The 22218-nt window shown below is 43.8% G+C and overlaps 1 protein-coding gene across 1 annotated transcript in view; it reads right to left on the bottom strand.

Annotated features, from left to right (window-relative positions):
• Positions 1-2744: 2744 nt before the first annotated feature.
• Positions 2745-22218, bottom strand: part of elp4 (elongator acetyltransferase complex subunit 4) — a 51386-nt gene continuing 31912 nt past the window's right edge. The window contains exon 10 of the mRNA XM_056413101.1: positions 2745-3859. Coding sequence (XP_056269076.1) covers positions 3731-3859 — 129 coding nt within the window. The 3' untranslated portion in view covers positions 2745-3730. The remainder of the gene's footprint in view (positions 3860-22218) is intronic.

The raw sequence follows: 22218 nt of genomic DNA, 5'->3' as shown, positions 1-22218 counted from the left end.
TTCCTACCAAACAAAGGTGTCCAAAAGAACAAACCTCTGTATGGGCTGAACCAAGTCGACACAGACCACACAGCACAACACCGAGAAAGGTCAAGCAATCCGCCATCAGTGGCTCTTGTTGTAGTAGAGTTACGATGGTATGAAAAAAAAATATACAGAGCCAATGAAGAGGAGGGAGAGGGGGAGGGGGGGGGAGTCGGTCATAGAATAAAGCAGTCAGTGCCTAGAGCGAGGCAAAGGAGCGATTGTGTGGCAGAGTGAGTTATTTTGCTTCACTTGCTGCCTCAGCAGGGGGGTTGTGTCTCTGTGTGTGTGTGTGTGTGTGTGTGTGTGTGTGTGTGTGTGTGTGTGTGTGTGTGTGTGTGTGTGTGGGTCTGAGGGGGTGTGTTAGTGAGAGCGAGAGAGCATCTAAGAGGAAAGGATGTAGGAGAGCGTGAGGTCAGGTAACATTCACAGCATGTAACAGCACCAACAATCTTGCTAAACTGATTAATTTAATTCACACATTCCACTCAATATTTAAAAGTCCTATCAGAAGATTTGAGGATTGGTGGGTTGATCAGATCTTTAAGAGGATTTTTTTTTTTTAATCACACATTTGATCACAGAGGTAGGAATTGTGTTTGAGAGCCCGGGGAGGGACAGAGAGAAGAGGAACATCAATTATTACACACAGAGAATGAACGAGAGATTCAAAATTCAAGAAAGACTGCAATTAGTGGAAGTCTAAATAATATACAGCTCCGGGATGAAAAGGTTTACATGTTATTCTCACTCGGGAAAAAAAACAAGTTAAACAATATAAGTTTCTGGAAAAGTTCCGAAGAACGTTGGGAAGTTTGATCTATATTTTTAATGAGACAACAATTCTGACCTGGAAATGTGAATATTCCCACAGCAGCAAACAGAAGCTAACACTCTCCTATTTAGTGTCAGCGGTTATGTTCTGTGTGTGAGTGGTTTATGCAAACATGAATGGGAATCATTGTAAATACAATACATAATAGTCTAGCTTTGTGTCTTTTGTATTTGACAGATATGGTAACCTCATTTGCCAAAAAAAAACAAAATTGGCAGAGAGATATCGAGTGTGGTAGAAAATGAACTGACCCACATTGTGTACTTGAATAGTGCTGCAACGTGCAATGTGCTGCTCTCATTTAATAAGAGGACAAATAAGACCACTGCTAAAGCTAGTGTAGGAAAACAACGATGGCTTAAGGGATCCATAGGAAGCGAGCAGCGTTTGCCAAGACACGTAATTATAAAAGAAGGTTCTCTACACCCGGTCCCGTAGCTTCCTGTCTTAGCTCAGGTCCTGTGAAATGAGAGGATATCGTATGTGCTATTGTTGGCGATTACATTAAGATCAATGTAAACAACAAAATAAAATACCTTGTATGTAATTTTTACATTTCTTTCCCTCCAAGTTGAGATACTTTATGATTTTATATCAAACTTAGAACACGATAACACATTATGAGATTTGATCAACAATAAAGAAAAGATTTAAAAAGAAGAAATTGGGTTGTACAGTATACTGTTGACTCATGAATCATTCATAAAACAAATTCTCCCTCAATCAGGCAGACATATTCTAAATGTTGTTTATTTCAATTACTTAATTAAGGTGCACAGTTACATGAATAATATGTGAATAGAGAATAACGGATAACTCACTCAATTGTAAATGTAAATACAAATGGGAGAACTCTCATGCTTTGCAATGTGCATATAGAAGAAATTGACATTATAAATCTTAATATCTTGCTTTATCTGTAGATTGTATTTGTAATCTTATGTTTTTAGGTTTGTTCTTAACATCAGCAACATTGGGACTACAGATGAAAAATAGCCTCTTGGCTAACTCTGGCACATTTACTGAAATGTTTTTATCAATGTGCACTGTCCCTTATTAAATAAACCATTAAAAAAATAAAAAATAAAAACTTTGCTGATAGTTTTAAAACTTAGAAAATAATGTATTTTGAATTACGGTGACATGGCAAGTGTTAAAGACAACAGACAGTGCGATGTCAACATTAACGAATGCTAAAATTAAATTATTCTATTTGAACCTACCCTAAAAGTATTCCTTAAATATGTCAGCTCCGCCACAACAATAACTTACAAAACAGCTTTTATCCTGATAACTCAAGCTGTTGTTCACCTGTATAAGTGATGTCATCTCTTTCTCTCATGTACCCAATATAAGAGCACTGCATTCATGCATGAAGCCGTCAGGTAACACTCCCCTCGCCCAACACGTGTTGCAGATGATGACCAATACTGCCAGTTTTCACAGGCAAAATTATTCAAACTGGCATCAGCAGCAGACTGAGGAAAAGAAAAATGAAACATTTAATTTTTCATGTTTTTTTCTTCTTCTCTGTTTCTCCATGTCACTGTTTGACCTAATTTGTTTTTTTGGACTTGTCATGGCAAAGCAGCTCATCCAGCAAACATGCCTGATGAGGTGTGAAGCCTGCACCCAACTCCAGCTCTACTACCCTCTGCCCACATCTCTGCTCGGCTCTGGAGCTCACCGGCAGACTCTCAGGGTCACATGGAAGCGTCCCGATTGGAACCTGAAACCAGTGAGGCAGACCAGAGATCAGTCATACACAAGTAACACAACACACTCTACACTCTACGTCCTCCCACAGTCTCACAGATAGTCAGCTTTGCTTTCAGGGACATGATAATGACAACAACAAAAACATAAATAAAGAGCAGATGCTGTGTTTTGTGAATTTATTTGCTTTTATTTAACTAAACAAAAGCACCTTTTTATTACATTTTCCAAGAAAAAGAATACTATAGTACATATGGAGCTTGTCAGGAGGAGTGGCCACTCTGGTTGTACAGTACGCTCAAAGCGAGGGACAAGGCAGTTACATTATTTACTGTTTGCCAAGAGTGTAGACTAAAAGATATTTCATGATGACACTTTAGTTGTAAGTGAAATCCCCAGAGACCGAGAACAACAAAAAACAAACAAAATGTGCCAAATCTTAAAGGTGCTCAGTATGGAATTCGGAGCATCTCTATTACCTTCACTCTAAACATCAAGATGGCTGAGTCGGCGGCTAGCGGCTAGCAGCGCGGTAACCGCTGTATGAGCGCAGTGAAGAGCGGAGGCCATTAGCTAGCTAGCTAAATGGGCACCAGAGAGAATGCACTAAAAATGCACTAGAAATGCACTAAAATGCACGAGTGGACAACGTAAACAAAGCACAGAGTTTGGATTTCAACAAACATGGAGGCAGTGTGACTTCTTTCACTCTATCTTTACATTGTAAATAGTTGATTGCTGCTAACCGAATGCTCTGAATACACCTTTGAATAATCCCGGCATCTTGGATTTGAATTGGGTTAAGTACTGTTCACCCTGGCAATCAAACATACCGTCATACAAACACCTGAGGCAACTTACAGTGGAAAAAATAGGTATTCAAACTTGGCCACTAATATAAGTTACATGAACTCCTCATCGCAGAACGGCACGTTCAAATGTCAATGTGTGAGTCGACAGCATGTAGAAGAAACTTGAACTGTCGTTGATTTTCAGATCTTCCCCCCGGGTTGGGCCAGGTGGCAGGTGGTCATGGCTCGCAGGGTTATTGAGGTTGACGTTACGCGGGCGAGGGAACAACCCGGTCGCCACGGCAAAGAGGGCAACGCCGCGGCGCTCCAGGTGTCGGTTGCCCTTGGCGACTATGTGGGAGCGCTAGAAGTCCAGGTGTTTGTTGCCGGAACCTCCAGAGCCACAGGCTGAAGCCGCCGCGGCCGCTCTTGCCAGCTCGCCCCTGCTCACGCGACTCACCGTCTCAGACAAGTCTGGAGGCAAATGCAGTCTCTACAGAAGTCAGGGGGAGAGAGAGAGAGAGAGAGAGAGAGAGAGAGAGAGAGAGAGAGAGGGGGGGTATTAGATCACCTTGTATGGAGGAAACAGAATCCGCACTACAGTGGATCAACATACAGTAGACGGTTCACTTCAGTGATGTTTATTCACAGAAAGCCATGTTGGGTTGAAATTGCATGAGATGCTTCAGCACTCCCCTCAGCGCTGGCTTCAAGGAGTAAAAACTGCTCGCGGGCTGCTAAATGCTTCAGAGAGCTTTAGCTCTGTTACAGCTCACAGGGAAGATGTCTGTGTGTGTGTCTGTGTGTGTGTGTGTGTGTGTGTGTGTGAGGTAAGGGTGTTTTTGAGAACAACCGCACGCACGTATGAGGCGAGGCGTGTTGCGCTGCGGCTGTGCACGCTCAACCCGGATGCGTTTGCACTTGTGTTGATTGGCTTTGTTCGCAGCACAGATGATGATGTTCAGCTCATACCGGAGTCACTCGGATCAAGCCTTTTAGCCGTTTCACAGCGAAGCTTATCTGCGGAGCGGCCCTGTGCCAACTCGAAGCACAAAGACGCTAAGAGGTTAATGAGGGCCACTCGTGTAAAGCCCTCTAACACCAACGCGCTAACGACTATAAACCTTGAAGGGCCTACGCTGCTCGGCTCGCTCAAGGAGCCCCCCCCCCCCCCCCCGAGGGCCCTTCACGACGAACAAAGTCTTGAAGAGAGCGTGAGAGGAGGTGAAGTGTCTCCAGAGTCAAGTGTGCGGCCCGACAATAGTGTTGAGTGGCACGTTGCTCGAGTGTCTGTCGAGGAAGTTAAATCAGAATACAGGCATCCCGGGTACAAGAGAAGCTAAACCCTGTAATTTGTCCCTGAAAGAATTTGCCATGACATCTGACACCCACTGGTCAAAGCCGGCGCTCCGAAACGTCCCCGCCTGCACACATCCTTCCCCCCTCAAGATATGCAGCTTTGGGAGAGCCCTTCCACTCCCACAGATACTTATCTTTCTTCTTAATGACTAGGTGTTTGGGTACCGGGTTTAACAGCGTCATTACTAAGAGATAATTCAGGACGACGCAGCACTCTTCACCCCTCCGGGAGAGACCACTTCCTCCCCGAGATTAATACAGCTTTTTTAGCAGCGTTCAAAGGTCTCCGTCCGAAGTAATTGTGCTTTCTACATCCCTGATGTTCATGTCCGGTATGAAGCCTTTTGCTGCGGCTGCTGTGGCTGAGAGGTCAGAGGTGCTTCGAGCGGTCTCCTCTCTGTTCAACGCGTTGCCTTTGTGTGTGTGTCAGAAGAGCGTTTGTCAAGGAGAGGAAACAAGAGGAGAAGTCTTCATGCAGCCCTGCAGATTATCCGGGGCAGGTGAGCCCTGAGACACTCTGGAAGACCTATAATTTAATGTAAGATGGTAAAGGTAAGGTTACACGGGACTTAGAGATGCACGGGCGGAACATACCACTACGGGAAAAAGACAAGAGATGAATAATGAGCATAAACTCGCTCCATTGACACAAGAAGAATGATCAGTTGGTAAAAGACACGTGATAAATTAGTTTAACTTTTCTCTGTGTAACTCTCTCTGAAACACACACACATACACACACACACACACACACACACACACACTCCTATTGGCCTTGAAGGGGCCTCCAGAAGCTCAAACTTCCACCCCTGCCAAACCTCACCTGTGTGTAACCTTTCGTGTCTTCGGCTCACTCAAGTGTGATTGAAAAAGGAAAAACAATGCATTGATCAAGCCCGGACTCAGTACTGCTTAGTGCACCGCGGCGGAAACACGGCGGAGAGCGAAAAATCAATCACATATACATCACCCTCAGTGGGTGAGTACAAAAAAAGAAAAGAAAAGAAAAAAGACATCACATCGTTGTCTTGCTGTCACGCACCCACGGGCCTGGCTACACCGGGCCCGTTTGGCTCCGAGCTCCGTGAACCCACTGAGCATGTGCAGAGCGAAGGTCAAAGCAATCCAGAAGTGCGGCTCAGCTCCTGTAACCTTTTGAGTTCAGGGGCAGATGAGAACAATCAATGAGAACATCAAAGTTGGAGGGAGGAGCAGACGTAACCGATCGATCGGTTTGAAACACGGAGGGAAAAGGGAGCCTGGTAACAGTTAGCAGCCGTCCCCGCACATCAGCGACAGACAGTATCACAGCTGATAACTGTAATTGATTACCAGGGCCATGGAAACATTCTTTATATTCAGTTTGACACTCCAAATAAACTACTGTCATATCACTTTCAATGCAAGTTCACTCATTGAAGGTCAATCAAATGAAATATTTAAATTCATTTTCAACCCTATTTAAAAAAAATGTGCACCCAAATATGTGAGCGGCTGCCACGAACATTTGCATTGACACCAAATGAGTGGTCAGTCAGGACTTAGACATTTAAACCAGGGAGGCTCCGAGTCCGCTTCCCCACGACCTGCACACTCCATGATGTAAACAAGGACATCCGGAAAACCCTCAGAGGCATAGTGGGGTGTGTGTGTGTGTCTGTGTGTGTGTGTGAGAAGTCTTTCTCTGCTGCCTGGCAACCTTCACGAGGGTGGAGAAAAAGGAAAAAATAAGAGAAGGGGGGGGGGGGGGGGTTGGATGGGAGTAGACGGCGGGAAAATAGACCATTGGATGTGGTGCATTGGTGGAGGTTGGGGGGGTGTTGTAAAAAAAAAAAATTTGATGTGTGCCATAATGTTTGTGCGAGTGCGTGTTAGAAAATGTGATGTGAGTGTTCCCTCCCTAGTGGCAGGCAGGGGTGAATGTCTGTGGTTCAGCTCCACAGCCAGAGGGGCTGGGGCCACGCTGGCAACAGGGTGAGGGGTGACAAAGCTCCAAACGAGCACTAAGCACTTGAAATGAGCCCTCGGGGCCGGCCCACAGACTAGCTTTGCCTAAGAGGGTTACTAATATCACACCACAATGGACAATTCCCCTCAGCTTACTCAACACCCCCAAAGACCCCGGTTCTTAAGCAATATGGCACTTCATGCTGCTCGCATCCGGTCGCTCACAATCTCCACATCCACCGGTGGTTGTTTGTGGATGCCACATTGTTGTTTTATGGCTCGGAAAAACCCCATAAAATCACTTTTTTTCTCTCAATTAATTGTACTTATGAGTGTAACAGAGTTATGTAAGAGCATTATACTCCAAGATCCAAACAGACCAATATTTCCAACTGGAGCTTAAACAGGACCTTCTCACATCAAAGGCATTCCACTGGGGGTAACGTCTTGCTAATGACTCGAGTATTAGCTGCTAATTTAACGAGTCATTTCTTCCATGGAGTTTGAGCCACACTTTCAAATGGCCCATGTCACTGTAAAGCTTAAACTATGGGAAACCCGACACCTCGGCGGAACGCATGACAACCGGTCGGGCTGTTCCAATCAGATTAGCCGATGTTGGAACATGCTCATGGAACTGACACGATATTTACCATAAACACCTACTTAACACGATCATTCTTGTAACTTGGTCGTATTGGTTGTAAGCTCTATTAAGTCAGTGAAATGAGAAAACCCCAACATTGTATCACGAAGCTGGAATCATAACAATCACAGAGGAAATGTCGACGAGGCAATCTGAGAATGCGTGAACAAGAAATTCCAGTTAATGCACCGATATTTTTAAAAAGTAGACAGTTTGAATGGATTTATATAGGAAGTCCAGTATTCATGGCCAGTGGTCACACTGTCTGATACCTTTTGCCAATTCCATTTCCCCGAGCAGCACGGCTGCAGGGCATCCACTGTAAGCTAACGTGTACGTCTGTCTGTGACACCGGGTCAACGTCCTCCATTTCCAGTCGCATTTCTACAACCGGCCGAGGGTCAAAATGGTAGCAGAACGAAATTTCCCAGACTTGCTGGTCTATCCAGTCACTAAACCAAGCTAAATCACCTCCCAGTGCCGTAATCCCCCACACCTCTAAAGTTACACCGCGGCGTGTGGGAAATCATTTGCTGAAGCTGTAGGACACTTCGGTACCGGTATAGAATTAACTTCAGCCCATCCAAAACCCACACAAGGAAGTGATGCCCATTTTTTTTATTGGGGGAAGCAGAACTACCGTCACATTTACGCTGGAAAATTTCACAGAAGAATTCAACTACCAAAAAAAAAAGCAGAAACGAGCCGGCATATAAATCCCATCACTTTTGGTAATTCTAGCTCACCTGCACCTAACAAAAGCTGAGGAGAAGCTCTTCCTTCCTCTTCTTTTGTGCTCACAAAGAGTGCAACTCGATCCGTGACCTTGCCCTAACAACAACCTGTAGACGAGGGACGTTCTTATCCCGTGGACTTTTGTGTCATTTTGTTTTGTTTAACAGTGTTGATTTAATTCATCATACATCAGGTGACCATTCTTTATTTTGAATAAATTTACATTTTAAACTCCATCTCAAAACATACCAGTTTACACTGACATTAAGTTAAATTAAATATTCTATGGCCTGCTTTTAATCTTTTTTGTAGGTGTTTTTGTATTTTGTATGTGTTTTTTTAATGCACCATCTCTTACTGTATATTTTACTTTGCTCTTTTATCTGTTGACATGTTTTGGCCCCTGTTATTGCCAAATTGTTTGAATTGACTACTGTACTGCACTTTGTGACACTTTATCTGTAATAAGTTCAATATACACTACCGTTCAAAAGTTTGGGGTCATCCAGACAATTTTGTGTCTTCCATGAAAACTCACTTTTAATTATAAAATGAATTGAAAATTGAATAGAAAATATAGTCAAGACATTGACAAGGTTAGAAATAATGATTAATATTTGAAGTATTAATTTTGTTCTTCAAACTTCAAGCTCAAAGGAAGGCCAGTTGTATATCTTATATCATCAGCATAACTGTTTTCAGCTGTGCTAGCATAATTGCACAAGGGTTTTCTAATCAGATATTAGTCTTCTAAGGCGATGAGCAAACACAATGTACCATTAGAACACTGGAGTGATAGTTGATGGAAATGGGCCTCTATACACCTATGGAGATATTTCATTAGAAACCAGACGTTTCCACCTAGAATAGTCATTTACCACATTAACAATGTATAGTATGTATTTTTGATTAATGTTATCTTTATTGAAAAAACAGTGCTTTTCTTTGAAAAATAAAGACATTTCTAAGTGACCCCAAACTTTTGAACGGTAGTGTAAATAAACTTTACTTCCTTGATTACTTAATTACATTCACGTCTACGTGGGGGCATTTTGAACGTTCTCCCTGCAGCATTACGAGCTACTAATAGTAGCGCAAACTGCTAAATAAGGAATTCAAACAATTCAGCATCAGCTTAATTAGTCAAATAGAAAATTCTACACAACATGTAAAGGAAGGCTACATTCTCTCTATGTCCTCTAAACGTAAATGTTTCGTGATTACAAGAGGCGCAGGAACAGTTTATGAGTGACGGGAGAAGAAAGAAACAAATGTAAACTACACTGGAAGCTCATCTCGGGTTTCTTTGTGGTAATTGGGTGATGGTCACCTGCTCGCCATGTCACCTGCTGCCTGATCCAGGATAATCTGAGAGGGCAGGCTCACAGACAGTCAGGCACACTGACAGAGAGACAGATACAGACACGGGCTCCTCATCTCTTCTGCTTCACGGCTCATGCAGCTGACACACAGTAGGCAGCAGGCAGGCAGAGGGATGAGGAAGCATTTTGAGTTTAATTACATTCCCAACACTTGGAGAATGGGAAGGGATTAATAGCTGACTGGATTTGTTATGAAAACAGAGGCATGTTCAAGCAGGAAATCGATTAGCTCACAATATTTCAAGCTTTTTTAATATCTAATGGAATGTTTATTCCTGTTCTCTTAGCTCCTCACTCACCCTTCACACTGATGGGAAGCAGCATCTGATCGTATCCGTCGTGTGACTGAACGGGACATGCTTTGGAATCCGTTGGCTCTGCGATGCTTTTTGAATACGCGAACGGACAAACGAGGGCCAAAAGTGTAACTGTGCCGGAACGCAACGACTTGACTTGTTGTCCCCGTCGTCGTCGTCGTCTTCGTCTGAACCCTCCTCTGGGGGCCTCCGCACGGGCCTGTCAAGGGCTTTGACAGGGGAAGCAGCGTGGGGCCTTTTTGTCTCTTTTCAGTTTGGTTTGGTTTCTCTTTGGAGGGCAGTGTTGGTTCGGACCGTAGGCGTTAAGGGTGAGGGGGCGAGGGCACATTGACCCCGGTGGTGGTGGGGAGTAAGGAGGGGGGAGTTCGTTGGTGTTATGGACATGGGCATAGTCAGGGAGGCCTAGTCCACCCCTGGAGTGACATGGTGCCTGGGGAGAAAGGGAGGGGGGGATGTAGGCCATGGAGTACAAACATGTCTAAGTGCTGCCTTCACTACGGATCGGCCCATAGCAAAGAGCGCGGCTGCATGAGTTATGACAGCATATCTGGGGGAGCTCTTGTGCCCTCCACCCCTCAAACCATGACTCTGATATGCACGTCCTCAGGTTCAAACACCACTGACACGTTTGGTAAAAGCAAAAGGTTTTCTCGTGCTACACGGATGCCTCGCTATAATAATCGCACATAGGAAAAAATATCCAAGCATCAATTTATTTATTTTTATGTTAAAAACAGCACACGGTTATAATTTAATCCATTATTAAACTGCCTATCGGCGCTCATTATTATAAAGTTCAGGCCACTTTGAGCATTTAGGTTTTTGATAAAATGATTAGAACACAATACAACACAGTTTGGACAAATTTAGGACAGACGCTTGTTTGCGTCCATGCAGAGTTAGGTGAGAGGAATAATACCACTCTCAAAATTAGGGCTGGATATCTTCTTCTATTTTTAACAACGGTGCTAAACCGGTGATTTTCTAACGATACCGGTGCCTAAACAGCGCCTGAACCGATAAAAAAAAAGAAGAAGCACAAAACGGCGATTGACAATGACGACATTAAAAACCTCTTCGGCCATATTCCCCGTAAAAGCCGTTCTCATGGAGCATGGACAACAAACTCGTAGCTAGCGCGAGCTACGAGCTAGCTTAAACATGGTTAGAATGGCTAATTTTCTATTTGTTCGCCTACTTTTATGATTTCAAGACTTGCAATCAACGTTACGCTACTAATCTGAGTTGAGGCTGCTCTTGTCATCATCGGTCTCCCCATGGTGCCATATTTGCACCGGTTTTCGGGACCCAACCCTTCTCAAAAGCTGTCTTTCGGAAGCTCGATCAAGCAGCCACTTAGCTTAGCATAAAGACTGGAAACAGGGGGAAACAGCTAGCATGGCTATTTCCGAGGGCAACAACATGCGCATCCCAAACTCTAAAGTCAACTCCTTGACTCTCTATACCTCGGTTGTTTAATCCAAAAGGCAAAGTTGTGTACCATGTATGGTAGCAGCAACTTACTTGGTTGCCTGGCAACCTCATGGTAACAACAAAATGGTAAGAGAACAAGCGTATTTCCTCAAAATGTCGACATAACCCTTTAAGATCACTGCCGTGACACTCTCTGGTCCTTTAGTCGCCAAAAAGTAAAAGCCAGAGCGTCACCAAGGATATTTGATCATTTATTATTCATTCTCTTTTCCGTGTTGCACTCAGTCTACAAGGGCACACGGCCATGTCCAGAAGCAGACAGACACACACGGCCACTTGCTGATGCACGTGTCCCACTGAGGTATTTACAACATGCGCGCACACAAAGACGGCCAGTATAAATTGGGTTTCCTGAACCCGGCCTGCTTTCCAACAGAACAACCTATTTCTCCCGTTGCCTCCTCTTTTGCGCCGTGATGGAGTTCAGGCGGTTTACAAGCATGACATTTGGCAAAGCGAAAGGTCGTCTGGAGGTTACTGTGTCATCCCGGGTAAGTGGCTGACCCCTGGGGAGGGGTGGGGGGCGGTCGCTTGTTGTGCGAGCAAAAGACCATGAAGGATTAGAGCGCACCAGAACGTACACTGTGACACAGGGCGCAAAATAACAGCACGTTATCTGTCAATTGAAATATTTCCAGGATCAACATGACGATGTTAAAGCTCCCACCACCAGTCTGTGAACCTCCAACCACCGGCCTTCTTGTACTGGTGAGAACGACATAGCAGAACAAATACAAACTCTTTCCTACCAGCTTGGTGCCACAATGACCAGCGCAACGTTGCATGTATGACGATGTCAGTTAACTCCTCAATAAAGGAAAATGATCGTATAGTTAGAAGAGCCAAGTCCAGGAACTATCCAAGCCAACACATGGATGACAAAGGCAACCTGGACGCATGTATATATATTTAATATTTTAATATTTAATATTTTTATATTTCATTTAATTTGTCATTAGTATTGTGTATTGTGTATGCATATATGTTATATATATATACATATATATTTTATTTTATATTTTACTTTGTATACTCCTATATCTTTCATCCCTGTTTTTATTTTTATTTTATTTTTTATTCTTGTGTGTTTAGTTTATTGGTGCTGCTACTGTGACGACAAATTTCCCCTTGGGGATTAATAAAGTATCTATCTATCTATCTATCTATCTATCTATCTATGTACCAGCATTCATTAAGCCAAAGAGGATTTCTGAATCATCACTCAGCAAAAGAGAGGAGAAAAGCTATAAATAGAAATATTGAAGAAAAGTCTAAGAAAAAATAAGTAACTCCACTTCCTGTGCAACTCAAGACTGGAAGAGACGACGTATCAGTGAGAACTATTTCCTTGTGTCTACGTGGATTGAAGGGGAATGTAAAAGAACAGTGTGAAAGCGTTCGCCGTTGACCCGTTGTGAGTATGTGTGAGTAACCCTTTTTTTCTGGAAACACTTGTGTAATATAATGGGGCTGATGTGTTCCCAACACTTGTGATGTCTTTGTGGTTGCATGCATGTGTGCGAGAGTGTGTGTATGTCTGCACGCATCCGTGTCTGTTAGTCTGCCCGGATGAATAAAGGGGGGTGGGTATAATCCATCACCAGTTGATAGTCCTCACAAAAAAGGAGCCCTTTTTGCTGAGAGGACAGCCCTTGTGTGGACAAAGACCACCATACTGGGGACTTCATAGGACCCAGCTGAAAAGGTGTTGCCCAGAGTAACCCCATTCACATTAACAGGCATGCTGGCCAAAGCCAGTCATTACTGCTGACTTGGACCAGCCGGGCCACACATAGACCAGCCTAGAGCCTCTCAGGCCATTCACTGCACATCAGCCCACAGGCAAACAGCCTGAGCTGTGCCACTGGGGAGCATCCAGAATTGTTACCATTCTATTCGACTGTCCGTCTCCAGAGCTTCAATATAAGCCGCCTTTGAGTGAAGTCATTAAAAAGCAGGGATATACAGTTATAAAAGGGAAAGAGGCTTTGCCTTTTCATTAGAATGTGGCAATAATGTGACAATAAAAATTTAATTGATACTTGTAATTCAATTCAATTCAGTTTATTTTATATAGCCCAATATCGCAAATTACGAATTTTCCTCAGAGCGCTTTATAATCTGTAGACATACGACGTCCCTGTCCCAGGACTTCACATAGGATCAGGAAAAACTCCCAAGAAATAGAAAAAAAAATTCACGGGGAAAAAAAGGAAGAAACCTATGATCAATATGATCTCTTGGATAATAAACAATCGGGAGCTAAGAAGTAACTATTAATGTTCCTAAAATGTGCTTCTCAAGTGAAACTTTCCAACTTCTTGCATTTTGTGAAATGAAAAGGTCTTGGAGTAAATAATAAATAAAAATAAAATAATAAAAAAATTAATGCTGTAAATGATTAGATAGCCTGTCTTATGACCCGTTTTACATTTAATCTTTCAAAGGGCTCAGGTATTCCCATCAACTCGCCTCACCACTGTTATTGGTGACACTCTGAAATTAAGGTCACTTTCACAGTGAAAGGGTAAATGAGGAAACAGCTGATGTGCTCTCAGTGGCGTTGAACAGGAATCGCCGCGGGCTGAACGCTCCGTTCCACTTTTCTACTGAGTTCCTAAATGCACTCTGGAAAAAACTCAAATCTGAACTATCCTCTCTTTCTCCTCTCCGAGCCAGTATGGACAGAATCCTACAGAGAAATGCTGAGACTAAAAACTCTCAATTCTTCATTCAAATAGCAAATCACGTGAAATGTGACCTTGACCTTTGACCTTGACACCTCAATCTCCTCACCCCCTCCTTCTCTCTTCCCCTATTTGTCCTCCATCCTCACCCTAGCTCCACCTCTGCTCTCCTCTCCAGTCTGCTCCCTGTGGGCAGGTGGTTGTGTAAATTTAGCCTCAGCTAGGTGAGGTGCTTCCTGGGTAGACTGTTGGCAAAGCCACCTTTAGGGCGTTTAAGATGTCAGAGCCAATGAGACATCACCTCGGCTGCCCTGTCAAAAGATTCAGCACCTTCCATTTCCCCCGTAACCTCTAGCTCCGAGAAGCACTTTTGGTGATGGGGAATTCTTGTTTTGTGTTTTCTAATTTCGCCTGAAACACACCAGCCATTATGTAACCTGGAGCGCTGGCTGAGTGTTAATTGTGAAGCATTACTAAAGCCATTAAAACAGTGAGCCGGGGCTCGGGGAGAACGCACGCTCACGTAAACAATCAGAGAGACGGTGCTAAACGCACGTGACCTCTTCTCTGCAGGTGACCCCTATAGGAAGAGGCACTGCACACAATGTCTGGATTTTTAAACAGTGACAACTAACTTAACACAATTAAAAAAAGATGAAAACTTATTTTACTCAAAAAACAAGCAAACAAACAGTGGCTTTAAGATGAACAGCATGTATAGAGACACATTTGAATCTTCATTGTGTACGTGCTAATAAAAGGAGACTGAATGCTGCATCCATTCACGAGTTGTGACAACATGATGAAGAACGCAGTCGACGGTATTTTATGAAACATGATATTTAATAAAGAAATTGTCTGGAGACTTTTTTTGTAAATGTCATAGTCCTGTTTTGTATAAATTGATATATATTAATTTCCCCTGAAGGTGTTTTGGAGTTGATTGGAAATGGGGGAATAATCAATATCAGAGCTAATGAGCTGCAGCAGCAAGCTGGTTAGTAAAGTGACTATTCTGATGATGTAAGATGAAAGTCCTTTCCTATTTTCACAAAACTGCGTTTGACAGTACAAGTTCACTCTGCACTATTTGAATGTAATTACTGGGCCTTTAATTTTTTGTTATAGTCTCTGGCAACAGTTTAACAAGACAAATAGAAGCATTTCCGAGGGTGGTTGGACTTATTTGCCACAAACCTTTGATCATAAAACCACAAAAGCTTGAGGAGACTAATGGGTAAGAATATTAGTTTGATGGTCTGAGTGTAATTATCTTCAGGGAGAGTATACAGTTTCAAATGAAACAAAGTACGGGGTAAGTACAGAGATGGCTACAGAGCACCGTCGAGTTGAAAAGAAAAACAAAATTGGAAAGCGTTCCAAATGTGACGATCAGCTTCTTCATTCTCCCCAATGTTAAGTTCAGCGGTTTGCTGGGAAATGGGCAGCCTGCCAGATTGGGGCCAAGTCAGAGTTGTCAGGGGATTACAGTTCTGCCTTGCTCACTGCAGGGGGTGCGGAGTGGGCCTCAATTATCCTGGAGCGGCGTGTTTGATTTGGCCCGGCACTTTTGGGGACAGACCAAAAGCTGAATAATGCACCATTAGCAACTCAAAATCCTGCCCTAAAATGAGTCCACTTATGCATCACATACAGTAATTGTGTGTCTATCAAAGGCTGGCAGGTCTACACCAATTACCCTGATGACAACAAAACAATCTATGCATAATATTATCTGCCGAAACACCTGTGGGCCGCCTCAAACATCCCGGCGATCCCGGTCTAAAACTTCTACATCTCATTCAAAGTCTGTCATCAAACAGACTGAAGTGAAATGAAGTGTCAACTTTATAATGCTGACGCGTGAAAATGACCCGGTCGCTGTGAGATAATATGGAAGAAATGGTGGTGCGGTGGTAGAACTGTTATCGCTTGGATTTTCAAAATATGGAACATGGCAGAAAAAGAGTGTGAGAGAGGAAAGAGAGAGAGAGAGAGAGGGAGGGAGATCCCCCTCCTCTGGCTACAGTTAGAGATGTGCAATTGAATTTCACAGGATATGAGGCAGCAAATGGCATGTAAAGGCTGAAGCGTCAGACGGGGCAGACAGATAAGGGAGGTGTAAGTGAAATCATTAGGTAACTCTGCAGGACATCGGGGCAGTTTGAGGTTGGCAGGGGGGCCACTAGAGCCAGAGGTCCTCCTTGAGCTCCATTGAACACCCACTCAGCCTGATATACATGCACTTACAAACACACACACACACACACAGGGAAAATCACTTCTACAAACACAAGCCGCAAGACAAACAAGGACTCAAGACAGAGAGACAGGCCAACAACCAAAAGCTGTTTTCCCCCTCACCATCCACACATACAAGCACATGGAAAGACATAGGATATGTACGTACACACACACACACACACACACACACACACACATGAGCACACGCACTTCAAACAGCAGTCGCCTCATTTAGGTATCAGCCCCAGTGATTGTGTTTGTCCACCTGGGTATGAAAGAGCCATTCGGGCTTGTGTGGAGGAAGCAGCAGTGTGGTACAGCTCAAGCCGGAGCCCAGCTAGGCTACGTCTGTCTCAGGCTCTCAGGGAGGGGAGCAGCCAAGTGTGGATGCACCTCATTACCTCACTCATCCACACACCAATTACCCCTAAATAAATACACCCAGCCCACAGGCAGCAACAATGACATCCAGCCTGAAAGGGAAGAAAGGACGCCGTTCAGAAAGCATTTGCACGCACAGAAAAGTGCTGTTGGATAATGATGACAAAAAAGTACAGAGAAAAGAAGCAAAAAGGAGGACATGCAGGGGGCTCCAAGTCTTTTTAGGGAGCTCAAAGACGAGGCGGAGAAAGAGAAAGAATGAAACAAACGCCGAGCGAGCCGAGTGAAGTGATTCAGAAAATGATAATTTCTTGCTAAATTTCACCCAACACATCCGCAAGTGATTGTTGTGTCAGGGGAGGGACAACGTTTCATTGTTTTAATGCACGCAGCCATGAGATAGCTCTGCCACGGACTCAAATGGAGATCACTGTGGAGCTGACACCTATTTGCATGTCAGACGGACCGCTCGGGGGAGCCGCCGTGTGTCCGAAGGCCGAAGAACAACGGCTAGAAAAGAGAACCACATTGCAGCCAAAAGAAAAAACACTTTTTCTCAAGGAAGTTGGACACAATATGGCAGGTGGCATGAAATGTGACAAGCTACACACTTCCTGACCGCCCACAATATATTTTGTTTCAACATTTTTTGTTTGAATATTTTAAGCTCTTAAGCAGTGAAAAGTCTGTTAGTGGAGGGAGAAGGCGAGCGAAGGATGCAGAAAAGGTGTGTGGCAGAGGAAAGAAGACAGATGTGTTTTCAGGTAAGGGGGGGGGGGGGGGGGCCACTACGGGGAAAGGGAGCCAAGAGTTCCTTCATGCCCCCTCCCTCTCTCCCACCTCCCTCCATGTGGGATCTTTCTGCACGAGTGACTCTGTCATACCTGGGGGACACAATTGTCTCTCTCTCTCTCTCTCTCTCTCCTCTTGTATGTCTGCGGTGAGCCTGGTTGGCTGCGTGGCATTGTGTGGCAAAAGAGCCAGAGGACTACAGGAGCAGCTGAAGGTCTGTATGAAACAGGACCATCAATGTCTTGAAACAAATAAAATTAATGCAAACACTTAATATGTGCAATTCTAAATCTCAATCGAGGAGCAACTCGTAAAGTAAGTGAACCACTTCTCCAATGGCACCCAAAGGCAAAGGAGATGATTCACTTCCTCCTCTGACACATGAAGTCGTGTCAAGCGAAGGGAGGAACTGTAAATCACTGAGGGGGGGGGGGGGGGGGGGCTCCTCTCCAGTCACCACAGGATGTACGGGCCAATCCCAAAACATGAACATCACCCACGTGCCCGGGGGCCGACCGGTTCACCTGACCAGAGGCACATTCCATGGTTAACAGAAACAATGGCGAGGAACATGTCGGTTTTTCCATGCTGTTGATTTGGTGTAATAAACACAAGACGAGAGCTTGAGTTGAAGTGAAAGAAGCAGGTTCAGTGGGATTTCCTCCCGGGAGGGCATGGAGCCACAGATGGGTGCAGTGGCATTGACATGTTCTCGCAGCATCGTCAGGATTCCTGATGCACAGATCAACCCTCAGCTGGAATCAGACTGTGTGGGAATCCCGGGCGCTGTCACGTACAACACAAAAGGCAAAGCCTGCAAAGACCTATTGGTCTCGAAGTAATCAACGTTTTATTTTTTTTACACAGGTTCAGCTAGTTTGACCTGCAGCTGGACCTAAAAATAGAAGGGTCCATTCTGCCTTTTCCCTCCCTGCTTGATGTCGCCTGGATGCTCTTCGTTTTAATTCTCTGCACTGTACACACCTACACATGCTGTTGTTAAAGCTTCAGCCACCTCACGCACACACATGTACACACTGTGAATATGCCAGTGTTTATACATTTATTTTAAGGTCTGTAGTAGGCACACAAACATTTCTACATATCGTCACCAACACTTTCTCAGCAAAAGTTTACAAAATAAAGGAATTGTCTCTGCAATAGAAAACTTCTTTGTGGAAAGGTGTGCGTGACCTGGGAGATGTCACACGCTACCTATGCCTGAGAGGAATGCACAGGAGATATGCATCATCCTCGAGCACGCACCCAGAGAAGCCGGATGATCTGTCCATAAACATGCAAAAGGGAGAGAGGCCCGCTCTTGTTAGTTTTCATCAGAACACGTCCTGTGGGCCGGATCTGGAACGCCAGCCACTTCTGTCTTTTACACAACAAATTGTAATCATTTCACTCTTTTCAGTCTTTGTTTGTGGTTTGTAAATATAAATCTTTTTTTGTAGTTTCGAGATTAATGAAAATATAATTACTCCTAAATAATTTTAAACAAGTAGGCCTATGTTGTACAACATGTTCATCTATTTGCAACAATGTCTGTGCTAATAAGGAGACATTTCTACAGAAAGGCATTATTTAATGGTGTTGCTTCCACTTAGTCATGACACTCGTGTTTTATTTGCTCCTGTTTGCGAGGTGTGACATCTTGTTATGTTCCTTTTGTACATGCGCTCAGTTCAGGAACTTTGCCTGTTGAGACAGGTATTGGTGAAGCTTGTTATGTAAAAAATAGGAGTGTTATATAATAATGTTTGAACTATCAGAATATATATATAAATTCAACATCCTGCATGTATAATAGCTTAGGTATTTCTTCTCCCGCTGGGTTGCAGATGTTTAAAACTGTTGCGTGGAAAACAACTTTAAAAGGTTTTAAAAGTAAGGCTGAGTTAGGTTAACTACAAAATCATTTTATCACCTTTAACAAACATTGTAAAAGCATGTCATCCATCCTGTCCAGAGAACCACTCACACAGATTTGATTTAGTTTATCATATACAGGGCTGCACACAACAAAATGACATTATTTTTGAATGGAGTAAATTTTAAAGGGATTGGGTCTCAATGTTCCGTATCACAATGTAATCTGACACTCCCTCACGATAGCACAATATCAGAATTAGCAGGACAACCGCGACAAGCCACAGTTATATGGACCGTATAGATATTGGCAAACACACTTACTTCATCTGCCAAATCCCTAAATTAACACCTTTTTGGTGAGAACGCTCTATTTGGGAGACGTCACACAAACACCACAGCTGGCATTCAAGGGTAAAATTAATTACTTCAGATACATGTGCTTCCTCTCAAAGTGGCAGACTTATTTGCATTGAGGAACATTCAGCAGAAGTAATCGATGCGCACACAAAATACGGCCACCCAATGACCCCGGCCCCCCGACTCAAAGTCCCTCCCCGTCCCCGAAGCCCCGGCGGCTCATCCATGCATGGAGGAACAAACGCAGGTAGCGGGAGGAAATCAGACGGCAACAAAACACAGAAACATGAATAGGAAGCATTACAATGACGGGCTGGAGGCGAGACAATGGGGCCCGGCATTAAACAAACGGCAAATCCCAGGATGGGCTGTGGGAGTACGATACAGATTACAGGCACCTCGTCCCTGCCTGGGGAACGGGGGACAGGGAGAAAAAAGGACACAATATTGCAATCTGACAGCTGACGTCTTCATATAAATGTATGAATTTACATTCCAATTAGAGGAAATTTACATCTTAATCACAGCGAGCAGTGTGTCGGTCCCTCGGTTAGTGTGTTGCTACGGTAATGAGGTGGGATGCCGCTGTGCTCTCTCATCCAGACAGTGATCTGTCAGCAGACGACACCTCCCTGTTATGAGGGAGCTGCACCCTTAAATGCAACCGCCACCACAATCCGGTAATATCCGCGGAAATCTGTCTTAAATACCAACAAGGTGTGAGCCGCCACCCGAGGATAATGTGCCGAATATGGGGTTTGAAAAAAACATCAAACATATCTTAAATACAGTGCACTGAACCGAGAGTGTCTTTCACTGTCACTCAAGTGACACGCTTTCACTACTGTATGGCATTCCATTTCTAATTTCCATACTAATAATGGGTATATTATCTTTAATGGTTTGACTTTGTTTCATGGCATTTGAAATGGATGGTGGAAGACGTCTGTGGAATTACTCAAAACATATCATGTCGTCAGATCACATGCTGCTCTGGTGCTAACAGCGGCAAAGTGAATGGGTGAGATGGAAGGATTGGGAACCGATCATCAATATCCTTCTGGTCATCGTCGACATCGGCGTACAAGCTCAACCTCGAGGAATGCACACGACGAGAGGGCCGTGTGTATACTTGGTGCAGAAACAGTAAACGCTCTTGAGTTTGTAAAGTCTACTTTAACCCTCCTGTTACCTTGAGGGTCAATTTGACCCCATTCAATGTTTAATGTCGGTGTTCTTTGGGGTCAATTTGACCCCAGGCTGTTTTTCACTGTGTCAAACATATAAGAAATATCAACTTTTTTAGATATTTAAAGGGCTATTTAGGTAGTCAACAAACAAACATAAAGTACCTCACACTTAAACTTGGAAAACAATATTAATTCTAATAATTTTCTGTAGAGATGCACCGATCAGGTTTTTTGTGCCGATCACCAATCACCGATCACTGAAATCAGTATCTGCCGATCTGATAATACCGATCACCGATCACGGTGTCGATTGAAGCATTCTATTTATTGTGTAGCATTATTGCCTAGGACTATGAGGAAATACATATATAAAGCACCTCAAACATTAAAGAAATTACAGATTTCTTTAAACATTTAGGACTTTTACTTTGAAAAATGTCCTAATTGATACATTAAAATTGTTTGATTGCTATTGTAGGGGATTTCAGATATGTATGGAACACATCTGCATCATTCATTTCCTGGAACTCTTGGGGAAATCTATTTACAGGACTTTTTTTTAACATACTTATTTTTATAAACTCTTCCTTGGTACAGTAAAAATGTTTTAATGTTCGCATAATTTAGCTAAATCTCAGAAACGATCTATAAAGATACAAAATCAGTTCATTGTTTACTTTTATATGCTAGTGTATGATTTGTCGACATCTTATTTTGAAAAACGGATGTTGTTTCACGTGGTTCTTTCCGCTAACTTTGCAAATTCGGATGTTGTCACTTAAATCCTTCCGCTAACTTTATCAAAACCCTCGCGCGCTCCCGATCGAATACGTTTACCGTGAACATCAGTCTATAGGGGCTCAGACATGTGAGAGTCGGCTGAGTCGACTCAGAGATTCAACTCGGGGGACGGAGACGCCGCTCGGTGGTGAGGATCCCCTCGTTGACCTCTGCACTCTGCGGCCCTCGCCGGGCGCATCGTCTCCGTTGCGATGCGCCGCAATTGAAACGTCTCTGATAGTTCTCGCAGATGTTACGTCATCTGATCGGCCGTGTTGATCGGCCGTTTTGAGAACGCCGATCAAAACCGATAATGGGAATATCGGCCGAGATGGATCGGCGCCGATCAGATCGGTGCATCCCTAATTTTCTGGAGGTTTTAATTGCTGGGGTCAAATTGACCCCAAGGGAAAAATATGTCAGTAAATATAAAGGTAACAGGAGGGTTAAACATTGAATGGGTTCAAATTGACCCTAAGGTAACAGGAGGGTTAAGAAACCTGTTGTGGTTCAAGTTCAATGAGCCGACCGGCGCTGCTGGTTTGAGGTTTTGGAAGTGAAACCACACAGACGAGCCTAAAGCCCGGGCACGGTCCCCTCTTATAAGCTCACAACGGAAAAAAAGAATATATGTCACAACGGCCCTACTGATAGCAATTCCAA

This window comes from Pseudoliparis swirei, chromosome 4, assembly GCF_029220125.1.
Source record: "Pseudoliparis swirei isolate HS2019 ecotype Mariana Trench chromosome 4, NWPU_hadal_v1, whole genome shotgun sequence".
Classification (NCBI taxonomy): Eukaryota; Metazoa; Chordata; class Actinopteri; order Perciformes; family Liparidae; genus Pseudoliparis; species Pseudoliparis swirei.
This window is presented reverse-complemented; position numbering and strand designations above follow the sequence as displayed.